Raw genomic sequence first — 17,758 nt, forward strand, 5'->3', positions numbered from 1 at the left:
TGCGACTAGGTTGGTTTGGGCAAGTGTTTCGTCTATCCTGTTAACGCAATTGAGCACACTGCGGTGTTACAGTCTTTTTTAAAGATTTAAAAATAAAATAATAAATTAACTAGTCTAAGGAAAATTTTCAATCAATTTTCGGTTTAGGTTGTGAGAATCAGGCAAATGCTCTTATCAAATTCTGCGAAAGTGTTCGAGGAAACTTGTTTGTTAGATGTACGCCTAAGTTTTAGTTACAGAATTTTAGATTGCAACTATAACCAGGCTTGGTAGTTCGGTCTAGGATGAAGAAATTTGCTGGAAGCCCTTTGGTGCAGGCTTATTTGGCTAAACTTCAGAAATCCGTTACTATTTCGTCGTCCTCATACCGCTTGATGGGATCTCCCTTGATTAGTGACGAAATAAGGCTGTAAAGACAAGAATCAGATAACTTCGTAGAGATGAACATGCAGTTTTCAACGTCTAACTCACCAGTACAACCCCACGAAGAACATAACGAAGTAGTAGCCCAGATAAATCATACAATTTCTCAGATGGACCTTTAGCAATCCCCGACTGTGTATGTCCACCGGATCGTAGACACCCAGACTATCGCGCCGCTGGCGATGCAGCTCGTAGAAAAGCCAAATCACCATAGGCAGGTTAAGGAGAAACATCACCCAGTGGCCTCCGAGTAACAGAAGCACGCAGAGCAGGGCGTGGGATCCGAACTTGGGTATTACCCAGAAGTTGAGGCGTCGGCAGCACTCCTGGGCATTAAGATAGTCGCACTCCAGATCCGCCAGTGTGAGGACCTAAAAATTTGTACCTTCAGAATGTTTCTCTTCAATGGAAAACCACACTCACATAGTAAATAAGGAGTAGGAGAATTGCTCCATAGACCAACAGGGTGATACAGAAGGTGGCTGTTTCGGGCAGAAACATTATTGCACTATAAATTCGCTTTTCACTTAAAAATACGATGTTTTCCTATGCTATTTACAAAATTTGCAGCATTTCGCGTTTGATTTGTTTTTAATTAAGAAATTGTTCTAAATATTCCATACTGCGTTTTGCGAAAGAGTGTTGTAAAGCGTTTTTTTTAAGTAGCATCCCTTAAATATCCCACTACACTCATTAAAATTAAATTTGTGTTCATTGTAATGCATTGGGATTGCACTTTTATTACCCAAGCCATGGTTACATACTAACATAGACCGTTTGCCAACTATCTTTGTATGTATAAAATACTAGCGTTTAGTTAGTTTAAATATTGATTAGTCAATTTGAACGGTCGATAACAAAAATTACGTATCGGTTCTTCGCGATTATTGTTGACATAATATCAGCTGTTTGGCCAGCAAACCAAAACAAAACAAAATTAGGAACATATTTTCTTAAGAAATATCTCTAATTTTTAATTCTTATTGCGTTTTTATCGAAAACCCGCTGATGACGGCAGCCGGCTTTAATTCTATCCTCTGCCTGAGGCAGTTAGTCCGTCTAAACAGGCGCCAGTATTCAGCCCCTGCGAAATCCGTGCTTTCCGGCTCACAAACAAATGACCAGGCAACGCCACCACCGACATCGAAATCCGCGGACAAAATGCGCGGATGGCAGCTGCACAACTACGGCGATATTGACGAGCTGCAGCTCTCTGAAATGCTAAAGATACCCCAGATCCGTTGTTCCAACGAGTGCCTGGTACGCATCAGGGCGACGGCAGTGAACCCCATCGACCTGGCCATGCTCCGTGGTTACGGGGCCACAGTGCTGAACAAGATGCGCTGTCAGCCGGGCGACGGCATCGAGTTTCCGCTTATTTTGGGCCGCGAGTTCTGCGGTGAGCTGGTGCAGACGGGAATGGGTGTTTCGCTGCCTCTGGGATCGCGAGTCTGGGGAGTGGTACCCCTACAGGCCACCATTGGCTCGCATGCGGAGTATGTAGCCGTTCCTTCATACTGTGTAAGTAGTTAAACTACTTGCAAGGTCTTTTATATAACGTGTAGTCCATAGCTTGCTCCTGCACCCAAAGAACTGGATGATTACGAGGCCGCCAGCGTGTTGTATGCCGGATTGACGGCTTGGTCGGGACTGTACATAACTGGAGGCCTGGGTGGTCCATGTGGAGCCACAACAGCTTCCGGTGGAGGTGCCCACAAGCGGGTCCTAGTCCTTGGCGGCTCCGGTGGCGTTGGCACATTGGCCATACAAATCCTCAAGTCCCAGAAAGTACAAGTTTTGGCAACCTGCAGCGAAAATGCCATTGAAATGGTTCGCAATTTGGGAGCCGATTTAGTGGTCGACTATAACAACCCGCAGGCCATGGAGGAGCTGTGCAAATACGCACCCTATGACATTGTGCTGGACTGCGCTGGACAAGGTGGTCAGAAGGCGGCGGAATCGAAGTACGACTTTCGCCAGTACATCACCTTCTCATCTCCGTTGCTGGCCAACATCGACAAGCAGGGACTGGGAGTAGGAGCGCTTAAGAATGTGTTCGATCTGTTCCAGACCAACGTAAGATCCGTCACGCAGCGCGGAGGCCTTGTCAAATGGGGTTTCTTTAGTCCCGCCCCCCAGGGAATTCAATTTCTACAGAAACTAGTGGAGCAGCGAAAGGTAAGAGTTGTTCTCCCGAGCTACTCTGTCAACTAATTACTTTCTTCTATTTTAGCTGATGCCGCTGATCGATAGCAGCTACGGTTTCAGTGAGCTGCCAAAGGCCTTTGAGAAGATGAAATCCGGGCACCTCCGGGGCAAAATTGTGGTGAAGCTGCGAGAGGAAACTGGCGACTAACAGACTGATATTGTTGTTTCTGTTGCATTAAAGGCTTGTGTTGGTTAATTGAAACACTAGAGAAATCTACTTAGTGAAACATTAAAACTTTGACGCCATTCCATTGCATCACTTGCGCGGTTCAAAGACTGTAGTTCCAGGCCAAGCCACTGACGCATATAAATATATTTCCTATATAAAATAATCGACGATCTGCGTGATTAGAGCGCTGGCCTCCGTCAGGGATCACCTTTAAATCCGTGAAATTCCGGGACTAATGTTGACGAGGCACGACACACGCCATCGGCCTGCGAAAATTTCCGTGCGTCTAAATTTATTCCATCGCCTGGCTGGCTAGCTGCCGCAGCAGCGCCCGATACCCAGATTTGTTATCAGAGGTTGAGTGGACGGCGGCGGGGTGATTCCGCAGCACGCGGCCAGCCGGCTCTAATCACATCGCTCACATGCGTTCGCAACGCTCCAGAGCATCGGAACACGAACAGGCCGCTATCGCCGGGGTCGAGGCTTTCTAAAAGCCAACGAAAAGCCTCTCCATCGCCGCTATCATCCGACATAGGCGGCGAAAAAAGCGAAGAATGCACGCGTCTCTGTTTTGTTTTGGTTTTTATTAATAGGTCTCAATTTGTTACCGGGCCCGTCACTCTTGATATGATTGGAGTGGTGCCGAACCGATGCTAGCCGATGAGAAAATACCCTTAAAGTAGTCACAACCAATATAGAATAGAACGTTGCCTAAGACTCTCCAGATATTGGTTGTACCCAAAAACTAGAGTAGTCAAAATTGCTGAGGGAAACTTTTAGTCTGAGCTGTCGGAAGACCTTGAAATCCCAGCGCTTATCTGATGTCTGAATGAAATTAGCTATTATTGGGAAAAATTGTCAAGGCGGTAACAAACCCGAGTACTTGAGATATGTAAGCATTTAAACATAATAATATCATCCACTGAGTGTGCTTGTTGCTGTTTTGATAATGGAACTTGTCAACGTGTTTACGATGCGCACAATTGGGTTTCCTTACGCAATAATATTATTTGTTGGGGTAGCGCCAGGAAGATGGGTAGGAAGTACTTTCAAGTACCAGAATTCATCTATTAATGATGACCCATTCCGATATTAAATCGAAACTGGAGCAACGTCGCTGTTTTTATGGGTAATTTCTTTCGGTAATTATTTGCATACGATTAAGAGCATTAGGGTTTCGTTAGCACGCATTTCTTTCGTCTAGTGTATTAATTTGACTTAATTTTGTATTTTAAATAGTGAAAGGGGCGAATCAAAGCAGCCGTCTGACACTTAAGTACTTTCGATCAAGGATGCGTGGTGTTTTAAATAAGTCTCCAGTCCGAGAAACCTTCACAGGACCAACACAACAAAATCATTCTACTCAAGCTATTGAATCTATTTGGATCGGCACACAAACATTCATTTTCTGAGACTACAAGTAGTAAACCAAAATTTATAATGGATAAACATAAACCTACGTTGCTGCCGTATATTATGGACATGCTAAGTCGCGAGACGCAAATGTGTAAGTGACTTATGGAGCTAATAACTTTGGAAGTATGTACTCGTATATTATTGCATAAAATCATTCAAAATTTTTAGGCTCTTCTGTGGACGACGTGGTTAAACACATCAAGGACGTTATGCTCGAGGAGCACGTCAGAGCCTTCGGGAGCCTCAAGCGTGCGGTGGAGTTTGCCCTGGAGTTGGGCGTCAACATGGGCATCCTCTCGATGACCAAGACGGTCCGCATGCCCATCAGGTACCGCAGAAGTAAATCCAAGACTAAGGTGCCTGTCAGGAACAGGATCCCTCTCCGCTTGGGACGCCAGCTGACCAAGCAGCGGATGGCGACGACCACGGCAACCAAGTTGGCGGCCAAGAAGCGGTCAGGCGGACGCCTAAAAAAGCCCAAGAAGACTCCTGGGGCAGCGCCAAAGAAGCAAAACTAGAAGAGAAACCATGGCTATGAAATCTGTTCTGTCCAATAAATAATACAATTGCGAATGGCTTGCAACCGCGGCGTGTTATTGAACCAGACGGGCGGGCTGTGGAGCAACTGGGTTAACTAGGCGTAGTCGGCTGCGATGGCGCACACTTGGACTAATTACCAGGGCAGGGGCACGGAAAAATGAAAACCAAATGGATACACCTGTCCTGCTCGTCGACGCATTTTCTATTTCATTTGGTCGAAGTTAGAGGCGCGTTTTGCATAGAAATGAATAATTCAGCGCGCCTGGTTGCCATAATGAGATCGGGTTTTCTATATGCTATGGTTACGGGGAAATTAAAATGCGCCATCGGGTGGCCACCGCCGTCCCCGGACCCCGCAAACCGGATATATATAAGGAATCCGTCGAGTGCAGCCCTTGTTCAGTCTGTCTGCGCAACAAGTCGGATCTATACGTGCCCACCAAAAGGATATACAACCACACCCAACTAGAAGGACCTACTAGCCCAGCTGACATCCTGGTTGTCCCGCAAAACGCACGGCACATTCGAAAAGGATACGCGATCAGTGAACCCAAGTGAATAAGGTGCCGTCCAAAAACGATACGATCCGAATTAGTGGCATACGAAATGTGAGTCAAGTGAAGTGTACCAAAGAAATGGCGTGTTCTAAAATGCGAACTAGATTTATTTTCCGAGAAAAGCGAATTGTTAAAACCAAGACGTATTTGACACAGCCAGGATAACACGCCATACAATCGAATCCACGAAACTGAAGTTCCAAATAGTCAGCCTACTTATCTTTAATTCAAAGAATTTAGTCAAGTGTCTAATGAGAATGGTGTAGTATTTTAATTAACCGAACGTGGCTCCCTAATCGCAAAATGCCAATGAATTGTGAATGCTAACAGGAGAATATATTAAACCATATATATGTGTCCTTTGGATTTATTTTTTGTGAAATAAGGACTCGAAATATTTTGAAACCATCAAAGCCTGTAAAAATGCACAAAAACCCATGGATTACCAAAAAATCGAACTCCTAGGATATTGCGAATCCTTAAACATATAAAATGTGGCAAGAAACATTTATAAAAAGTGAGAAGAAGATCATAAAAAATTCTGCCACTATTATCGCAATTACTTGTCAAAACGCTTTGAATCTGTATTCCGGTCACCTTTGAACCCATCAAAGCGAACATTGAGTACATTGTGTCCATCGTGTGAGTTCTGGCACGCGTCGCCTTCGCTGATTGGAATGTTGAATCCCCATTTTGGGGGAATATTCTATCAAAAGCTTATCGGATCTCTGCCCCTCTGCGTCCACGTCCGCGATCCCGACCCGTTGCAGTGCACGCAGTCGAGAGCTGGACGACTATCTCGAGAGCCGACTCCCGTAACTTGGCAACAGGGAACCCAGTGACCCGCACCCAGCTCCCTGCTCCCTGCCTGCTGCTTCAGGTTGGATTCTGCTGAGTGGTGGAATCGTACGATCCGTGCCCGTAGTGTTGATGGGGAAGGAAAGGTGACTCCGGTGCAGTGGTTCCTTATCAGCAGGCCGACAATATTCATTAAATCAAGTGGTCTGAATCGCTGCGATATCGAGCATATTACTCATGATTTGCCGATTGAGCACTTTCTAATGGTGCACCTTATCTATGCACTTCAGTAGATCGCCTCTGAAATGATAGTCAAATGAAGTGCAGGCCACTGAAATTCCACAAACTCACACTCCCATCCATATTATAGAATAGATAGATAGAATAATTTGTTTGTACCCATTTCGAAAAAATCGACAAAATCATAAACCAATAGCTTTATCAGCTAACAGTGTTTTTTTTACTCTAAGGTGACGAATTTCTTGCTTTCGTGAGAATGTGATGGAAATATTGTTTACATGCTGATACCAAGAGTCCGATTAAGTTGAATCGACTTGTTGAAATTTCTAAAATATATTCAAGGTTAAATTTGTAGTTCAACTTATGCTACATTTTCTATAAATTATTAACTTCTAAATGGATTTTTGTATGCTTAAAAGTATTCCTTTTAATTATGGATGCTATAGGATATATAGATTGTGGATATTTATGAGTAATTACCCAGGGTTCTTTTGTGATATTTCTAGATCCTTGTATATTTGGGCCCTCATACAGACTGAGCCAGAACAAAGAAAAAACGCCGAAATGCCGAGCAGGAAGAAAGCCCAGGGGGAATCGGCCGCTGGTGAGGATGCGGACATTGTGATCTCGGGACTTTCCGGGAAGCTGCCGGAGAGCAGCAACATCGAGGAGTTCAAGTACAACCTGCTCAACGGCATCGACATGGTCACAGATGAGCCGCGCCGTTGGGAGGCAGGCAAGTACCAAGCATATATCACATTAATTTATGAAATTTTTGGGGGAGTAGACACAAAATGCAAACTTATGGCAAAAATACCATATATTCAAAGGGTCTCTTCATCAAAATCTGGCCAAAAAAGGTCGCAAAGCTGAGGGAATTACTGTTTTGTACAGCTAATTAACTAATCTAACCACCCATATCACTTTTTTGTTAATTTTCGAAAATCCATTTTTTGACTAATTTTCGCATTTTTGATAAGGGGTACCATCATCAAATTTTACGAAAAATGTCAAAATTTTAAAATTTCAAGGCTTGAATACAGATCGATAGTAAATTTCATTACGAATTCAGGGAGCTATGATACTCCACTCGTTCATCATTTTTTGGATAGTTATAGACAAAATATTGATTATTTATATACAAAAATCGGTTTAACATCTTTTCCGAGCTGTTTTCTAAGCATAACTTGATCAAAAACCCAGATCGCACAGCTAAATGATGGATTGTTTCGTAAATCTAATAAACAGAGCTAATTATACTTAATCCCACGACAATATTTGATAATAGATTAATAGTGGGCTGATTTGTACAGTTTTTCAATAGAACTAGTTATCCTAATGCCTATAAGAAATTGAAAGAGAACAATATATTTTCGATCGACTGCTCAATTGGCCAAGCAAGGAATAACACTATCGCTTGGGTCTCCCCCCCCCCCTCGTTTGAAAGCAAGCCGTTCGAGCGGCGCAAGTGGCTGACTCATAGCAAACATCCACCCCTCTTGGTTCGCTTTCGCGATCATCTTTCAGAGCGCCCTCGTTTTCCTTCAGGCGCACAAGTAATTCTCAACTGGTTATGGCAAGCCAACGTAGAATCCCCATCGAGTGTCGGGGATCATCATGTCTCGATCGCCGCTTCAGTTGTGGAGCGAGAGCTTACGCAATGGAGCGGAGTGATGAGCACATTATCCGAGGCAATTTTTTTAGTGCCTGGCCGCGAAATGCCGCCGGGCCGTTAGAAATGAATATGAAACCATCTACTTTAAATATGATTGTAATGTAAAAACTTGCATCAACACTAAAAGGCATCTATGGACTCCCCGAGCGTATGGCCAAAATGAAGGACTCCGATCTGGAGAAGTTCGACGACAAGTTCTTTAGCGTCCACCAGAAGCAGGCGGAGCTGATGGACCCCTGCATGCGGATGCTGCTGGAGCTGACCCACGAGGCGATCATCGATGCGGGCATCAATCCCGTACAGCTGCGCGGCAGTCGGACGGGCGTCTACATAGGCCTGTCCTTTGTGGAGACGGAGCACGAGATCCCCAACATGGAGCCGAGCAGTATCAACGGCTACTGCCTGACGGGCTGTGCGCGTGCCATGTTCGCCAATCGCATCTCCTACACGTTCGACTTCAAGGGGCCCAGCTTTATCGTGGACACCGCATGCTCCAGCTCGCTGGTGGCCCTTAACCACGCCTTCGCGGACATGCGGGCGGGTCGCTGTGATTACGCCCTGGTTGCGGGCGTGAATCTCATCCTAAAGCCCATCTTTGCCCTCCAGTTCCTCAGGCTGGGCATCGTGAGCCACGACGGCTCCTGCAAGACCTTCGATGCGGCGGCCAACGGCTATGCCCGGGCGGACACCTGCGCCGTTGTGCTGCTCCAGAGGCGTAAGGAGGCCAAGCGGGTGTACGCCAGCATCCTAAATGTTCGGACCAATACGGACGGATTCAAGGAGCAGGGCGTAACCTTCCCAGACGGCCGCATGCAGCAGGCCCTGCTGGAGGAGACCTACAGCGAGATCGGCCTCAATCCGGACGAGGTGGTCTACGTGGAGGCACACGGCAGCGGCACACCGGTGGGCGATGACCAGGAAGCCAACATGCTGAGCAACTTCTTCTGTCGCCCCTCGCGATCCACTCCGCTGCTTATTGGCTCAGTGAAGTCGAACATGGGTCACGCGGAGCCAGCCTCGGGAGTGAGTGCCCTGGCCAAGATGATCATCGCCATGGAGGAGGGCATTATTCCGAAGAATCTGCACTATCGCACGCCCAATCCTTCGGTTCCGGCTCTGGTCGAGGGTAAGCTTAAGGTGGTGGATCGCAATCTTCCCTGGCAGGGTGGCATTGTGGGTCTGAACTCCTTCGGCTTTGGAGGAGCCAATGCCCATGTGGTACTAAAGTCGCACACTAAAGCCAAAGAGCCTAAGGCATGCCCGAAGGCTGGGGAGGCCGAACAGTCCCTGAGTCTAGTTACCTGTTCTGGCCGCACGGAGGATGCAGTGAATCAGTTGCTGAAAGTTGCCACCGAGCAGAGGCACGATCAGGAGCTGCTGACCCTCATCAATGACATCCACTCACATCCTATTCCCCTGCATCCGTTCAGGGGATACGCTGTTCTCGGTACCAGCGGATGCGTTAAGGAGGAGGTGCTGCCCTACGAGGAGGAGGAGCGACCCATCTGGTTCGTCTACGCCGGCATGGGCAGTCAATGGGCCAGGATGGCTAAGGATCTCATGCAGCTGGAGGTTTTCCGGAACTCCATACAGCACTGCGCCGAGGTGAGTTCATTATTGAATTTCAATTTTTTTTAGTACATCGTAATTCGCTTTATTATATAAAATAGTATATTCCTTAATGGTTTATGAGATTAAATCGATCGGACAAAAAAGAGCCTTCAGTATTCCAATCGAGTTTCTTACCTGAAGTGCCAACCCTCTTCCATTAGCATTGCCTACCTTAGGGTCGTACCTTTTCGATTTCTCGTCCCCTAGAATTCCCAAAAAGTTCTATCACAGAACGAATCTAGGGATCCTTGGCTGGGCGTGAAAGGTTACTCTGGTTTCTCTTCAATTGTCGAATAAATCTTTCGCCTTTTACTAAAGATTTCCGTGGAGAGGAACACTCTAATGAGTCTAAACACAATTTTTGCTTAGAGCCCCGATGGCATTTGCCTTTGGGGCCATAAATGATGCATTTCAAAACCAAAATATCCCATTCGTATTCTTTTTAATTCTCTTCTTTCATTATTATATTGTAATATATTTTGCTCGACGCCAAATAAAGATTACACTTCGCTTGCACCATGACTAAAATTGTTTATTGCACTTTCGAAGAAAATACGTAATGTGATTATAATTTGTGTCATAAATTCAACTTTTTTATAGGGACAATGTGTGTTGGACACACATTGGACAAACCTAATGTAAGCCGTATTAATGAAAATAAAAAAAAAAATATTTTAGTTCGGCTAGACCAACAACAACTGGTTTAATTCTACGTAGACACCCATGTAACCTTGAAAATATAATAGCTTTTGTTACGTAGTGCCAACCTTATCGCTAATATTGCAGCTTATTATACATAAAATACTATTTATTTAGAAGCTAACCTATCAATTTGTATATGTAAGACATCTCTTTAACTTTTGCACAGATTTCAAATGTCGTTTCTCATTTTTAATACTTTTATAGATTTGTATATACGATATGCATACGATTGTTTTTCTCTCTTAATCTTTTTTAGGTTCTGGCCCAGGTGGACTTTGATCTTATAGACGTGCTTACCCGTTCCACGGAGCGAACCTTTGACAATATGCTCTACTCCTTTGTCTCCGTGTCCGCCGTGCAGGTGGCGTTGACAGATCTTCTCCGGGTGCTGGACATACGACCAGATGGAATCATTGGCCATTCGGCTGGTGAGCTGGGGGCAGCCTACATGGACGGATGTCTAACGGCGGAGCAAACAGTTCTGGCCGCCTATTGGCGCGGCAGGAGCGTCCTGGACACTCCGGACTTGCCGCGCGGAAAGATGGCTGCTGTAGGTTTGAGCTGGGAGCAGATCGGATCACAGATCCCAAAGGATTGCTATCCGGTGTGTCACAACAGTGATGACAATTGCACGGTCTCCGGGCCACCGTCATCCATGGACGCGATGATAGAGGACCTCACGGCAAAGGGAATTTTCGTGAGAGAGGTTGGCTCTGGAGGCTATGCTTTCCACAGTCCGTACATTGAAGGAGCGGCTCCCATGCTGCGTAGAAGTCTGGAGCGACTGATCACGGAGCCCAAGAAGAAGAGTATTCGATGGCTTAGTACTAGTGTGAAAGAAGCGGAGTGGGACTCGGAGAAAAACCACCTGGCATCGGCTGGCTACTTTATAAACAACCTCATATCCCCCGTGCTCTTTCATCAAGCTGTCAAGCGGATTCCCCAAAACGCTCTCATCGTGGAGATCGCACCCCATGGACTCTTCAGGGCGATTCTCCGATCCTTAAGTCCGCAGATTAGCTATGTGAGTCTGATGCAGCGAGGTCATGCCAATAACTTTGAGTTCTTGCTGAGCCAGTTGGGCAGACTCTACGCTGCCGGAGGGCAGCCGCAGATCCTGAAGATCTCCCCTTCCATCCCCTATCCCGTTTCCCGTGGCACTCCCATGCTGGGCTCCTTAGTGGGCTGGGATCACACACAGAAGTGGAACTACCCCAAGTTCAAGGGCGGCAGACAGGCGGGACAGCTTAGTGTGGAGCTAGATTTGGGCAAGGAGGAAAACGTCTATCTAGCGGGGCACACGATCGACGGCAGAGTCTTGTTCCCCGCAACCGGCTACATGACCCTGGCCTGGATGAGTCTGGCCCAACAGCAGGGATTGGACTACTTGCGCACGCCCGTGCTATTCGAGGATGTGGTCTTCCATCGGGCCACGATCCTTAGCGTGGGCACTGTGGTAAAACTAACACTCAACTTCTTTCCGGGCAGCAGCTCCTTTGAAATCTGTGAAGGCACAAGCCTGGTGACATCGGGCAAGATCCGTCTGGTGAGCAATGTGCAGCAGGAGCAGCTTCAGCTGTCATCTCTACCGGGAATCGCCGGCTCCAACAAGCTGAGCACCAAGGACATTTACAAGGAGCTAAGACTTAGGGGCTACGACTACACTGGTGTTTTCCAGGGCATTTTGGAGTCGGATATTTCGGCGGTGACGGGTCAGCTGCAGTGGGCTGACAATTGGATCAGTTTTATGGACACCATGCTGCAGTTTCGCATCCTGAGCAATGATATCCGAGAACTGTACGTGCCCACGGGAATAGAGAGGGCACTGATAGATCCTCTCAAGCACCTGGAGCTGGCAAAGAAGCACCAACAGAAGTTAACTGTCAACTGGCATCGCAACATTTCCGTAGTCAAGTGCGGTGGAGTGGAGATACACAAGATGAAGACCGCCCAGACCCAAAGGCGTTCTGGTGGCCAATCTCCACCCAGCTTGGAGCGCTATAGATTCTGGCCTCATTCCCAGCACTTGGGTCAGCGGGAGGAGCAGGAAAAGTCAAGGAGCACAGCTCTAGCGGTGGCCATTCAATTGATCATCGAGAACAGCGGTGGAGCTGTAAAGCTCAAGGGCGTGGAACTGGCTGGATCCCGGTCCACTTTGGATGCGCTGAGTGCCGTCCAGCTTCTCGAGCTGATCGAAAGGGAACCGATTCTGGTGGGCGACATGGCGGTGGTTACCAGCTCCTCCAATGAATCCGAACTGGGTGAGCAGCTCAAGGAGCACGGTATTCGGGTGATAGTCAAGGATATCAAAGCTGGTGCGGTGGAGCAGCAATGCCATTTCGTGTACTCTGTGAATATGCTAGCCCAGAACTCTGTCAAGGATCTGCAGCACTGCTTGGATAGTCTGAAGTCCGATTCGGGATTCCTGCTCCTGGAGGAAGCAGCCAGCAGGTATAACATTATAGGAAAGGAGAAGTTGAACAAACTTAAGCTGGTTTCAGTTTTGGAGCAGTTCTTCGGTACAGATCGAGTGCTTGTCCTAGTCAGAAAACTATCGAAGGTGCAATCCAGCCAAGCCCTGACACTTCACCTCACCAATAAACAGTTCAAGTGGGTCAACGAGCTAAAAAACTCTATTGCAAAGGCCCAAGCTGAAGAGAAAAACCTCTACTTGGTGGCCCAGGGTGAACCCAATTCAGGAGCTTTGGGCTTGATGAACTGCCTGAAGAGGGAAGCTGGAGGGCATTTCCTACGGCTATACCTTATTCTGGATGAAGGTGTGCCCCAGTTCTCCCTGGACGATCCCTTCTACGCCGCACAGTTGGCCAAGGATCTGGTCGTCAATGTCTACAGAAATGGAAGCTGGGGTAGCTACCGTCACCTGAAGATGGAATCCCGGCCGCCCATGCTGCCAGTGGAGCAGGCGTATGTGAACACCCTGGTCAAGGGGGATCTCTCATCACTTCGCTGGATCGAGAGTCCTCGTTCCAGTCCCATCCAGTCGCAATTGGAGCCCTGCACCGTTTACTATGCTCCGCTCAATTTCCGGGATGTGATGTTGGCCTCCGGTAAACTGGGAGTGGATGCTCTGCCTGGGGATCTGGCCTACCAGGACTGTGTCCTTGGTCTGGAATTCGCTGGCAGGGATTCGTGCGGCCGTCGTGTAATGGCAATGGTTACTGCCAAATCTTTGGCCACCAACTGCTTGGCCAACAGGAATCTCCTCTGGGAAGTCCCATCTAAGTGGACCATGGAGCAGGCTTCGACCGTTCCCTGTGTTTATGCCACCGTTTATTACGCTTTGGTGGTCAGGGGCCAAATGAAGGAGGGTGAAAGGATCCTCATCCACGCCGGCTCTGGAGGAGTTGGTCAGGCGGCCATTTCGGTGGCTTTGGCTCACGGACTGACTGTCTTCACCACTGTGGGCAGCAAGGAGAAGCGGGAGTTCCTGCTGAAGCGATTCCCCAAGCTGAAAGCTAAGAATATTGGCAATTCGCGAGACACCTCTTTCGAGCAATTGATCATGAGCGAAACCCACGGAAATGGAGTGGAACTTGTGCTGAACTCTCTCTCCGAGGAGAAGCTGCAAGCCTCCATTCGCTGTCTGGCTTTGAATGGCCGCTTCCTGGAGATCGGCAAGTTTGACTTGAGCAACAACACTCCGCTAGGGATGTCGGTGTTCCTCAAGAACACCTCCTTCCACGGAATCCTTCTGGACAGCGTGATGGAGGGGGAGGAGGAGATGCAGCTAATGGTTGCCAAGTTGGTGGCGGAGGGTATCAAGAGTGGAGCAGTGCAGCCGCTGCCTACCACAGTCTTTGCAGAGCAGGAGATCGAGAAGGCGTTCCGTTTCATGGCGTCCGGCAAACATATTGGCAAGGTGGTGATCAAGGTACGTTTGGAGGAGGAACAGCAGGCGGCTCTCCCGCGACTTAGGCAAATTCAGGCCATACCGCGCTCCTACATGCACCCAGAGAAGAGCTACATCTTGGTGGGGGGACTTGGGGGATTCGGTCTGGAGCTGGCCAACTGGCTAGTTTCCAGAGGAGCCCGCTTTCTGGTTCTGAGCTCTCGCTCTGGGGTGAAGAGCGGGTACCAGGCCCTGATGATTCGTCGCTGGCACGACCGTGGAGTTCAGGTTCAGATCGATACCAACGATGTGACCACCGCTGTTGGCTGCCAGAGACTCCTAGAGGTTAGTAATAAGCTGGCCCTGGTTGGAGGTATCTTTAACCTCGCGGCTGTACTACGGGATGGACTGATCGAAGATCAAAGCCCGAAGAACTTTGAAAAGGTAAGTGCACCGAAGCTACTGGCCACCATACACTTGGACAAGATCTCCCGGGAAATTTGTCCTGCACTGGAGTACTTCGTGTGCTTCTCCAGCTTGTCCTGCGGCAGGGGAAACATGGGACAGACCAACTATGGACTGGCGAACTCCACGATGGAAAGGATATGCGAGCAGCGGCAGGAATATGGTTATCCGGGCACAGCGATTCAATGGGGAGCAATTGGGGACACCGGACTGATCATCGAGCACATGGGCAACAACGAAACAGTTGTGGGCGGCACTCTGCCGCAGCGGATGATCAGCTGTCTGGAGACTCTGGACCTATTTCTGCAGCAGCCCCATCCCGTCATGGCCTCCATGGTGGTGGCGGAAAAACGCAAGACGGAGCAGGCCAACCGGCTGAGCTTGATAGCCACGATCGCGAATATCATGGGACTGAGGGATGTAAAGAGTGTCTCCGATAAGACCACCCTCTTCGATCTTGGCATGGACTCGCTGATGAGCACAGAGATCAAGCAGACGTTGGAGCGTCACTTTGACCTGGTGCTGAGCGCCCAGGAGATCCGCCAGCTAACCTTTAGCGCCCTGCGCCAGATAGACGCCCAGGAACCGCCCTCCGCTTCAGTCTCATCGCCCTCAGCCTCTTCCACCCTATCAAGGATCAAGGAGGAGGCCTGCGTGGAGGTCCAGCCCCAGAGCGATGAGACGCGCAAGGTATTCGCCAAGGAAGTATTACCCCAGGAGGTGATGGTGCGCCTTCGGTCAAAGGCGCCCGTGGCCAGCGAGGATCCGGCTGTGTTCTTCTTGGCTCCCATCGAGGGATTCACAATAGCCGTGGAGGCGCTGGCCGCCTCGCTCACCTGCCCCGCCTACGGGCTGCAGTGCACGGAGCAAGTGCCCCTGGACTCCATCGAGGCCTGTGCCGCCTACTATCTGCGCCAGATCCAGAAGCTCCAGCCCCTCGGACCGTACCACATCGTAGGCTACTCCTACGGCTGCCTGCTCGCCCACGCCATTGCTGTGGCGCTGGAGCAGCGCCGCTTCGGGGTCAAGGTCATCATGCTGGACGGAGCGCCCACCATGGCCAGCGGCTATGTCCAGGAGGCCAAGAAGCAGACGGACGACCTCAACCGGCAGCAGTCCATGACGTTGGCCTACTTTGGAGCTCTGCTCGCCGACGTGGATTACAACCAGGTGGTTCCATGTTCCTTGTTGTGCTTGATCCTATAAACCATTCTTATAAATATATTGATCCTTACAGCTACTGCAACTCCTCGATGGAGTCCAGACATGGCCCTCCAAGCTCGACAAACTAGCAGACACTCTGGCTGGTTACACGCAGCAAACCAGAGAAGTGGTGGGTCTCTAGCGATTCTAATTACAATATTGCTTAATAATATATGTGTCAATTAGATTTCCAAACCACCATAAAAGCGTAAGCATTTGTTGAACATCTATCTATTTGATTGATGATTAAGTACTGGCTTAACTATAGTACTTGTAGACTAAGTTGATGCATTTGCTTACACTTATGTGTGTGTTTATAATTTCAAGTAGTATTTATTACAAGTGTGTACTTTTTAACAGACGAGAAAAAGTGCCTTCTAAAAGTGCCGGACAAATAGTTAGTGTATTATTATGGTCCGTATTCTTCGCAATTAGCGTGAGGCACTTAAAAACATATTGTTGCATTATATTGTTTTTATAGACCTAACCTACCATATTATTTGAACATTGTCACAGATCAAGAAGGCCGCCTGCATGTTCAAACAGAAGCTGCTACTTTCTGAGAGCTACAAGGGCGCCAAGCAGCTCCACAGCGATGTGGTCTTGATCAAGTCGGCCGAGCACAATGCGATTATGGCCCAGGACTATGGCCTCAAGGAGGTAAGTGCCTATAAAACCTATCTATAGCATTATTTAATGACCATTTCCCTCCAATCCTTGCAGATTTGCAGTGCCCAGATCGACATGCATGTGGTGGAGGGTACACACAGGACCTTCCTCAAGGAGCCGCACACTCTACAGATCATCGAGCGCGTCCTGCGGAAGCGTCCCTAGTGGAAGGGAAGTAGTTCGTACGATTATGCTGATGAATTATCCTGTAGAACTTAATGTACATATACCCTAATCCTATCAATACACGTAGCAATCGCGCATTGATTGTTTAAGAATAATGAACGCATTCAGTACGGTCGAACTTCACTAATCAGAACATTGTCTAATACAAGATAATTTTCCAAATGTATACTATCGCGAGGCATTTCTCACAAAGTAATTGGCTTATAAACGATCGGAGAAGTTCGCTCGTGTTTCCAGTTTTACTCGCGTGGTACTCGCATGATTTCCACGATGAATCACTACGATCCGAACATTCTGACCCGTGCTGGCTGGCTTTATTGACCCGACTTCGGCGTACCTTTCCATAATTGATAATGCCGCCCACTCTATCGCGCTAGTGATCTCGCCAGACGATTAATAATCGACGAAAAAGTGGTCCGACTATGGCGGGCAAATCAAAATTTCTACATCTCCGTCACGCACACAACAGCTGACCACTTATCGCTGTTAATGCGAATTTAAGCGCCGCACAGAGTCCAGCAACAATAACAGAAGTTTACACCAATAACAGTGGCTTTGGAAATCCGAATTAAAAACACCCTGCTGCTGAAAAAATTTTACGCAGTCTGCTTAAACTAGGACCTTTTTGAAATAATAACTAATTCAATTCGGTTAATTAAATAAGAATTTTCCTTTTTGACACTAGCAATAATATTTATACATATTTTCATTGAACCCACATATGTTTTAATAGGTGCTATAAATATTAAAAACCATTCAATCTAATTGATCAATAACCAATCACTTTTAAGCTTAATAAGCGAAAAGTACAAGTAATGGATTTCAGGTAGATTGTGAATGATCAAATGAAATCGTAGATCCGTGAGTAGATCGCCGGTAAACAGCGGCTTATCAATCAGGTCTACGAGGTAAGGTCGAGGATGTCAGCCCAAGCGGCGGACCGAATTCGAAGTACCCTCTGTAGGGGAAGGGCATCGTGCTACGGTTAACTTTTAACAGCGCGAGAGAGCAGCGCAGCGAGAAGCTCTCCAAAAGCTCTTCTTGGA

The 17,758-nt window shown here is 47.8% G+C and overlaps 4 protein-coding genes and 2 non-coding genes across 10 annotated transcripts; 5 read left to right on the top strand and 1 right to left on the bottom strand.

The window, feature by feature from the left end:
• Positions 1-29: 29 nt before the first annotated feature.
• cnir (cornichon related) lies at positions 30-1,016 on the bottom strand. Its single transcript, NM_134901.2, has 3 exons — positions 847-1,016; positions 472-794; positions 30-407 (listed from the first exon to the last, which is right to left on the bottom strand). Exons 1-3 carry the CDS (start codon positions 922-924, stop codon positions 335-337), a joined length of 474 nt encoding a protein of 157 aa, NP_608745.1. The 5' UTR covers positions 925-1,016; the 3' UTR covers positions 30-334.
• A 163-nt stretch (positions 1,017-1,179) lies between these two features.
• CG17221 (uncharacterized protein) lies at positions 1,180-3,094 on the top strand. 3 transcript variants are annotated; one of them, NM_164523.2, is made up of 4 exons: positions 1,180-1,215; positions 1,442-1,944; positions 1,996-2,601; positions 2,657-2,830. In NM_164523.2, exons 2-4 carry the CDS (start codon positions 1,585-1,587, stop codon positions 2,777-2,779), a joined length of 1,089 nt encoding a protein of 362 aa, NP_722873.1. In that variant the 5' UTR covers positions 1,180-1,215; positions 1,442-1,584; the 3' UTR covers positions 2,780-2,830. The 3 variants fall into 3 exon arrangements, with proteins under 3 accessions (NP_722873.1, NP_001259984.1, NP_608746.1); NM_001273055.1 differs by lacking the exon at positions 1,180-1,215 and having other exon boundaries at positions 1,316-1,944; positions 2,657-3,094; NM_134902.2 differs by lacking the exon at positions 1,180-1,215 and having other exon boundaries at positions 1,316-1,944.
• Positions 3,095-3,754: 660 nt separating this feature from the next.
• On the top strand, positions 3,755-4,797 carry CG17261 (uncharacterized protein). 2 transcript variants are annotated; one of them, NM_001273056.1, is made up of 3 exons: positions 3,755-3,942; positions 4,040-4,307; positions 4,385-4,797. In NM_001273056.1, exons 2-3 carry the CDS (start codon positions 4,241-4,243, stop codon positions 4,732-4,734), a joined length of 417 nt encoding a protein of 138 aa, NP_001259985.1. In that variant the 5' UTR covers positions 3,755-3,942; positions 4,040-4,240; the 3' UTR covers positions 4,735-4,797. The 2 variants fall into 2 exon arrangements, with proteins under 2 accessions (NP_001259985.1, NP_608747.2); NM_134903.3 differs by lacking the exon at positions 3,755-3,942 and having other exon boundaries at positions 4,123-4,307.
• Positions 4,798-5,150: 353 nt separating this feature from the next.
• On the top strand, positions 5,151-17,347 carry FASN2 (Fatty acid synthase 2). 2 transcript variants are annotated; one of them, NM_001273057.2, is made up of 7 exons: positions 5,151-5,364; positions 6,858-7,087; positions 8,154-9,631; positions 10,596-15,827; positions 15,892-15,987; positions 16,374-16,517; positions 16,581-17,347. In NM_001273057.2, exons 2-7 carry the CDS (start codon positions 6,916-6,918, stop codon positions 16,689-16,691), a joined length of 7,233 nt encoding a protein of 2,410 aa, NP_001259986.1. In that variant the 5' UTR covers positions 5,151-5,364; positions 6,858-6,915; the 3' UTR covers positions 16,692-17,347. The 2 variants fall into 2 exon arrangements, with proteins under 2 accessions (NP_001259986.1, NP_647613.1); NM_139356.2 differs by having other exon boundaries at positions 10,596-15,824; positions 16,581-16,805.
• Positions 7,969-8,084, top strand: snRNA:LU (small nuclear RNA Like U). The gene has a single exon (NR_133066.1). It is a non-coding gene; the product is annotated as a small nuclear RNA like U (small nuclear RNA).
• On the top strand, positions 9,905-10,035 carry snRNA:U5:23D (small nuclear RNA U5 at 23D). The gene has a single exon (NR_001612.1). It is a non-coding gene; the product is annotated as a small nuclear RNA U5 at 23D (small nuclear RNA).
• Positions 17,348-17,758: the final 411 nt, after the last annotated feature.

This window comes from Drosophila melanogaster, chromosome 2L, assembly GCF_000001215.4.
Source record: "Drosophila melanogaster chromosome 2L".
NCBI lineage: Eukaryota > Metazoa > Arthropoda > Insecta > Diptera > Drosophilidae > Drosophila > Drosophila melanogaster.

Coding starts and splice junctions, on each gene's coding strand:
- cnir (NM_134901.2), bottom strand. CDS start 924: ATGTTTCTGCCCGAAACAGCCACCTTCTGTATCACCCTGTTGGTCTAT. Junction 795..846: donor TCCTACTCCTTATTTACTAT/GTGAGTGTGGTT, acceptor ACAAATTTTTAG/GTCCTCACACTGGCGGATCT. Junction 408..471: donor TTCTTCGTGGGGTTGTACTG/GTGAGTTAGACG, acceptor TTGTCTTTACAG/CCTTATTTCGTCACTAATCA.
- CG17221 (NM_001273055.1), top strand. CDS start 1,432: ATGACGGCAGCCGGCTTTAATTCTATCCTCTGCCTGAGGCAGTTAGTC. Junction 1,945..1,995: donor TAGCCGTTCCTTCATACTGT/GTAAGTAGTTAA, acceptor TGTAGTCCATAG/CTTGCTCCTGCACCCAAAGA. Junction 2,602..2,656: donor AACTAGTGGAGCAGCGAAAG/GTAAGAGTTGTT, acceptor CTTCTATTTTAG/CTGATGCCGCTGATCGATAG.
- CG17261 (NM_001273056.1), top strand. CDS start 4,241: ATGGATAAACATAAACCTACGTTGCTGCCGTATATTATGGACATGCTA. Junction 4,308..4,384: donor AAGTCGCGAGACGCAAATGT/GTAAGTGACTTA, acceptor CAAAATTTTTAG/GCTCTTCTGTGGACGACGTG.
- FASN2 (NM_001273057.2), top strand. CDS start 6,916: ATGCCGAGCAGGAAGAAAGCCCAGGGGGAATCGGCCGCTGGTGAGGAT. Junction 7,088..8,153: donor GCCGCGCCGTTGGGAGGCAG/GCAAGTACCAAG, acceptor CAACACTAAAAG/GCATCTATGGACTCCCCGAG. Junction 9,632..10,595: donor CCATACAGCACTGCGCCGAG/GTGAGTTCATTA, acceptor AATCTTTTTTAG/GTTCTGGCCCAGGTGGACTT.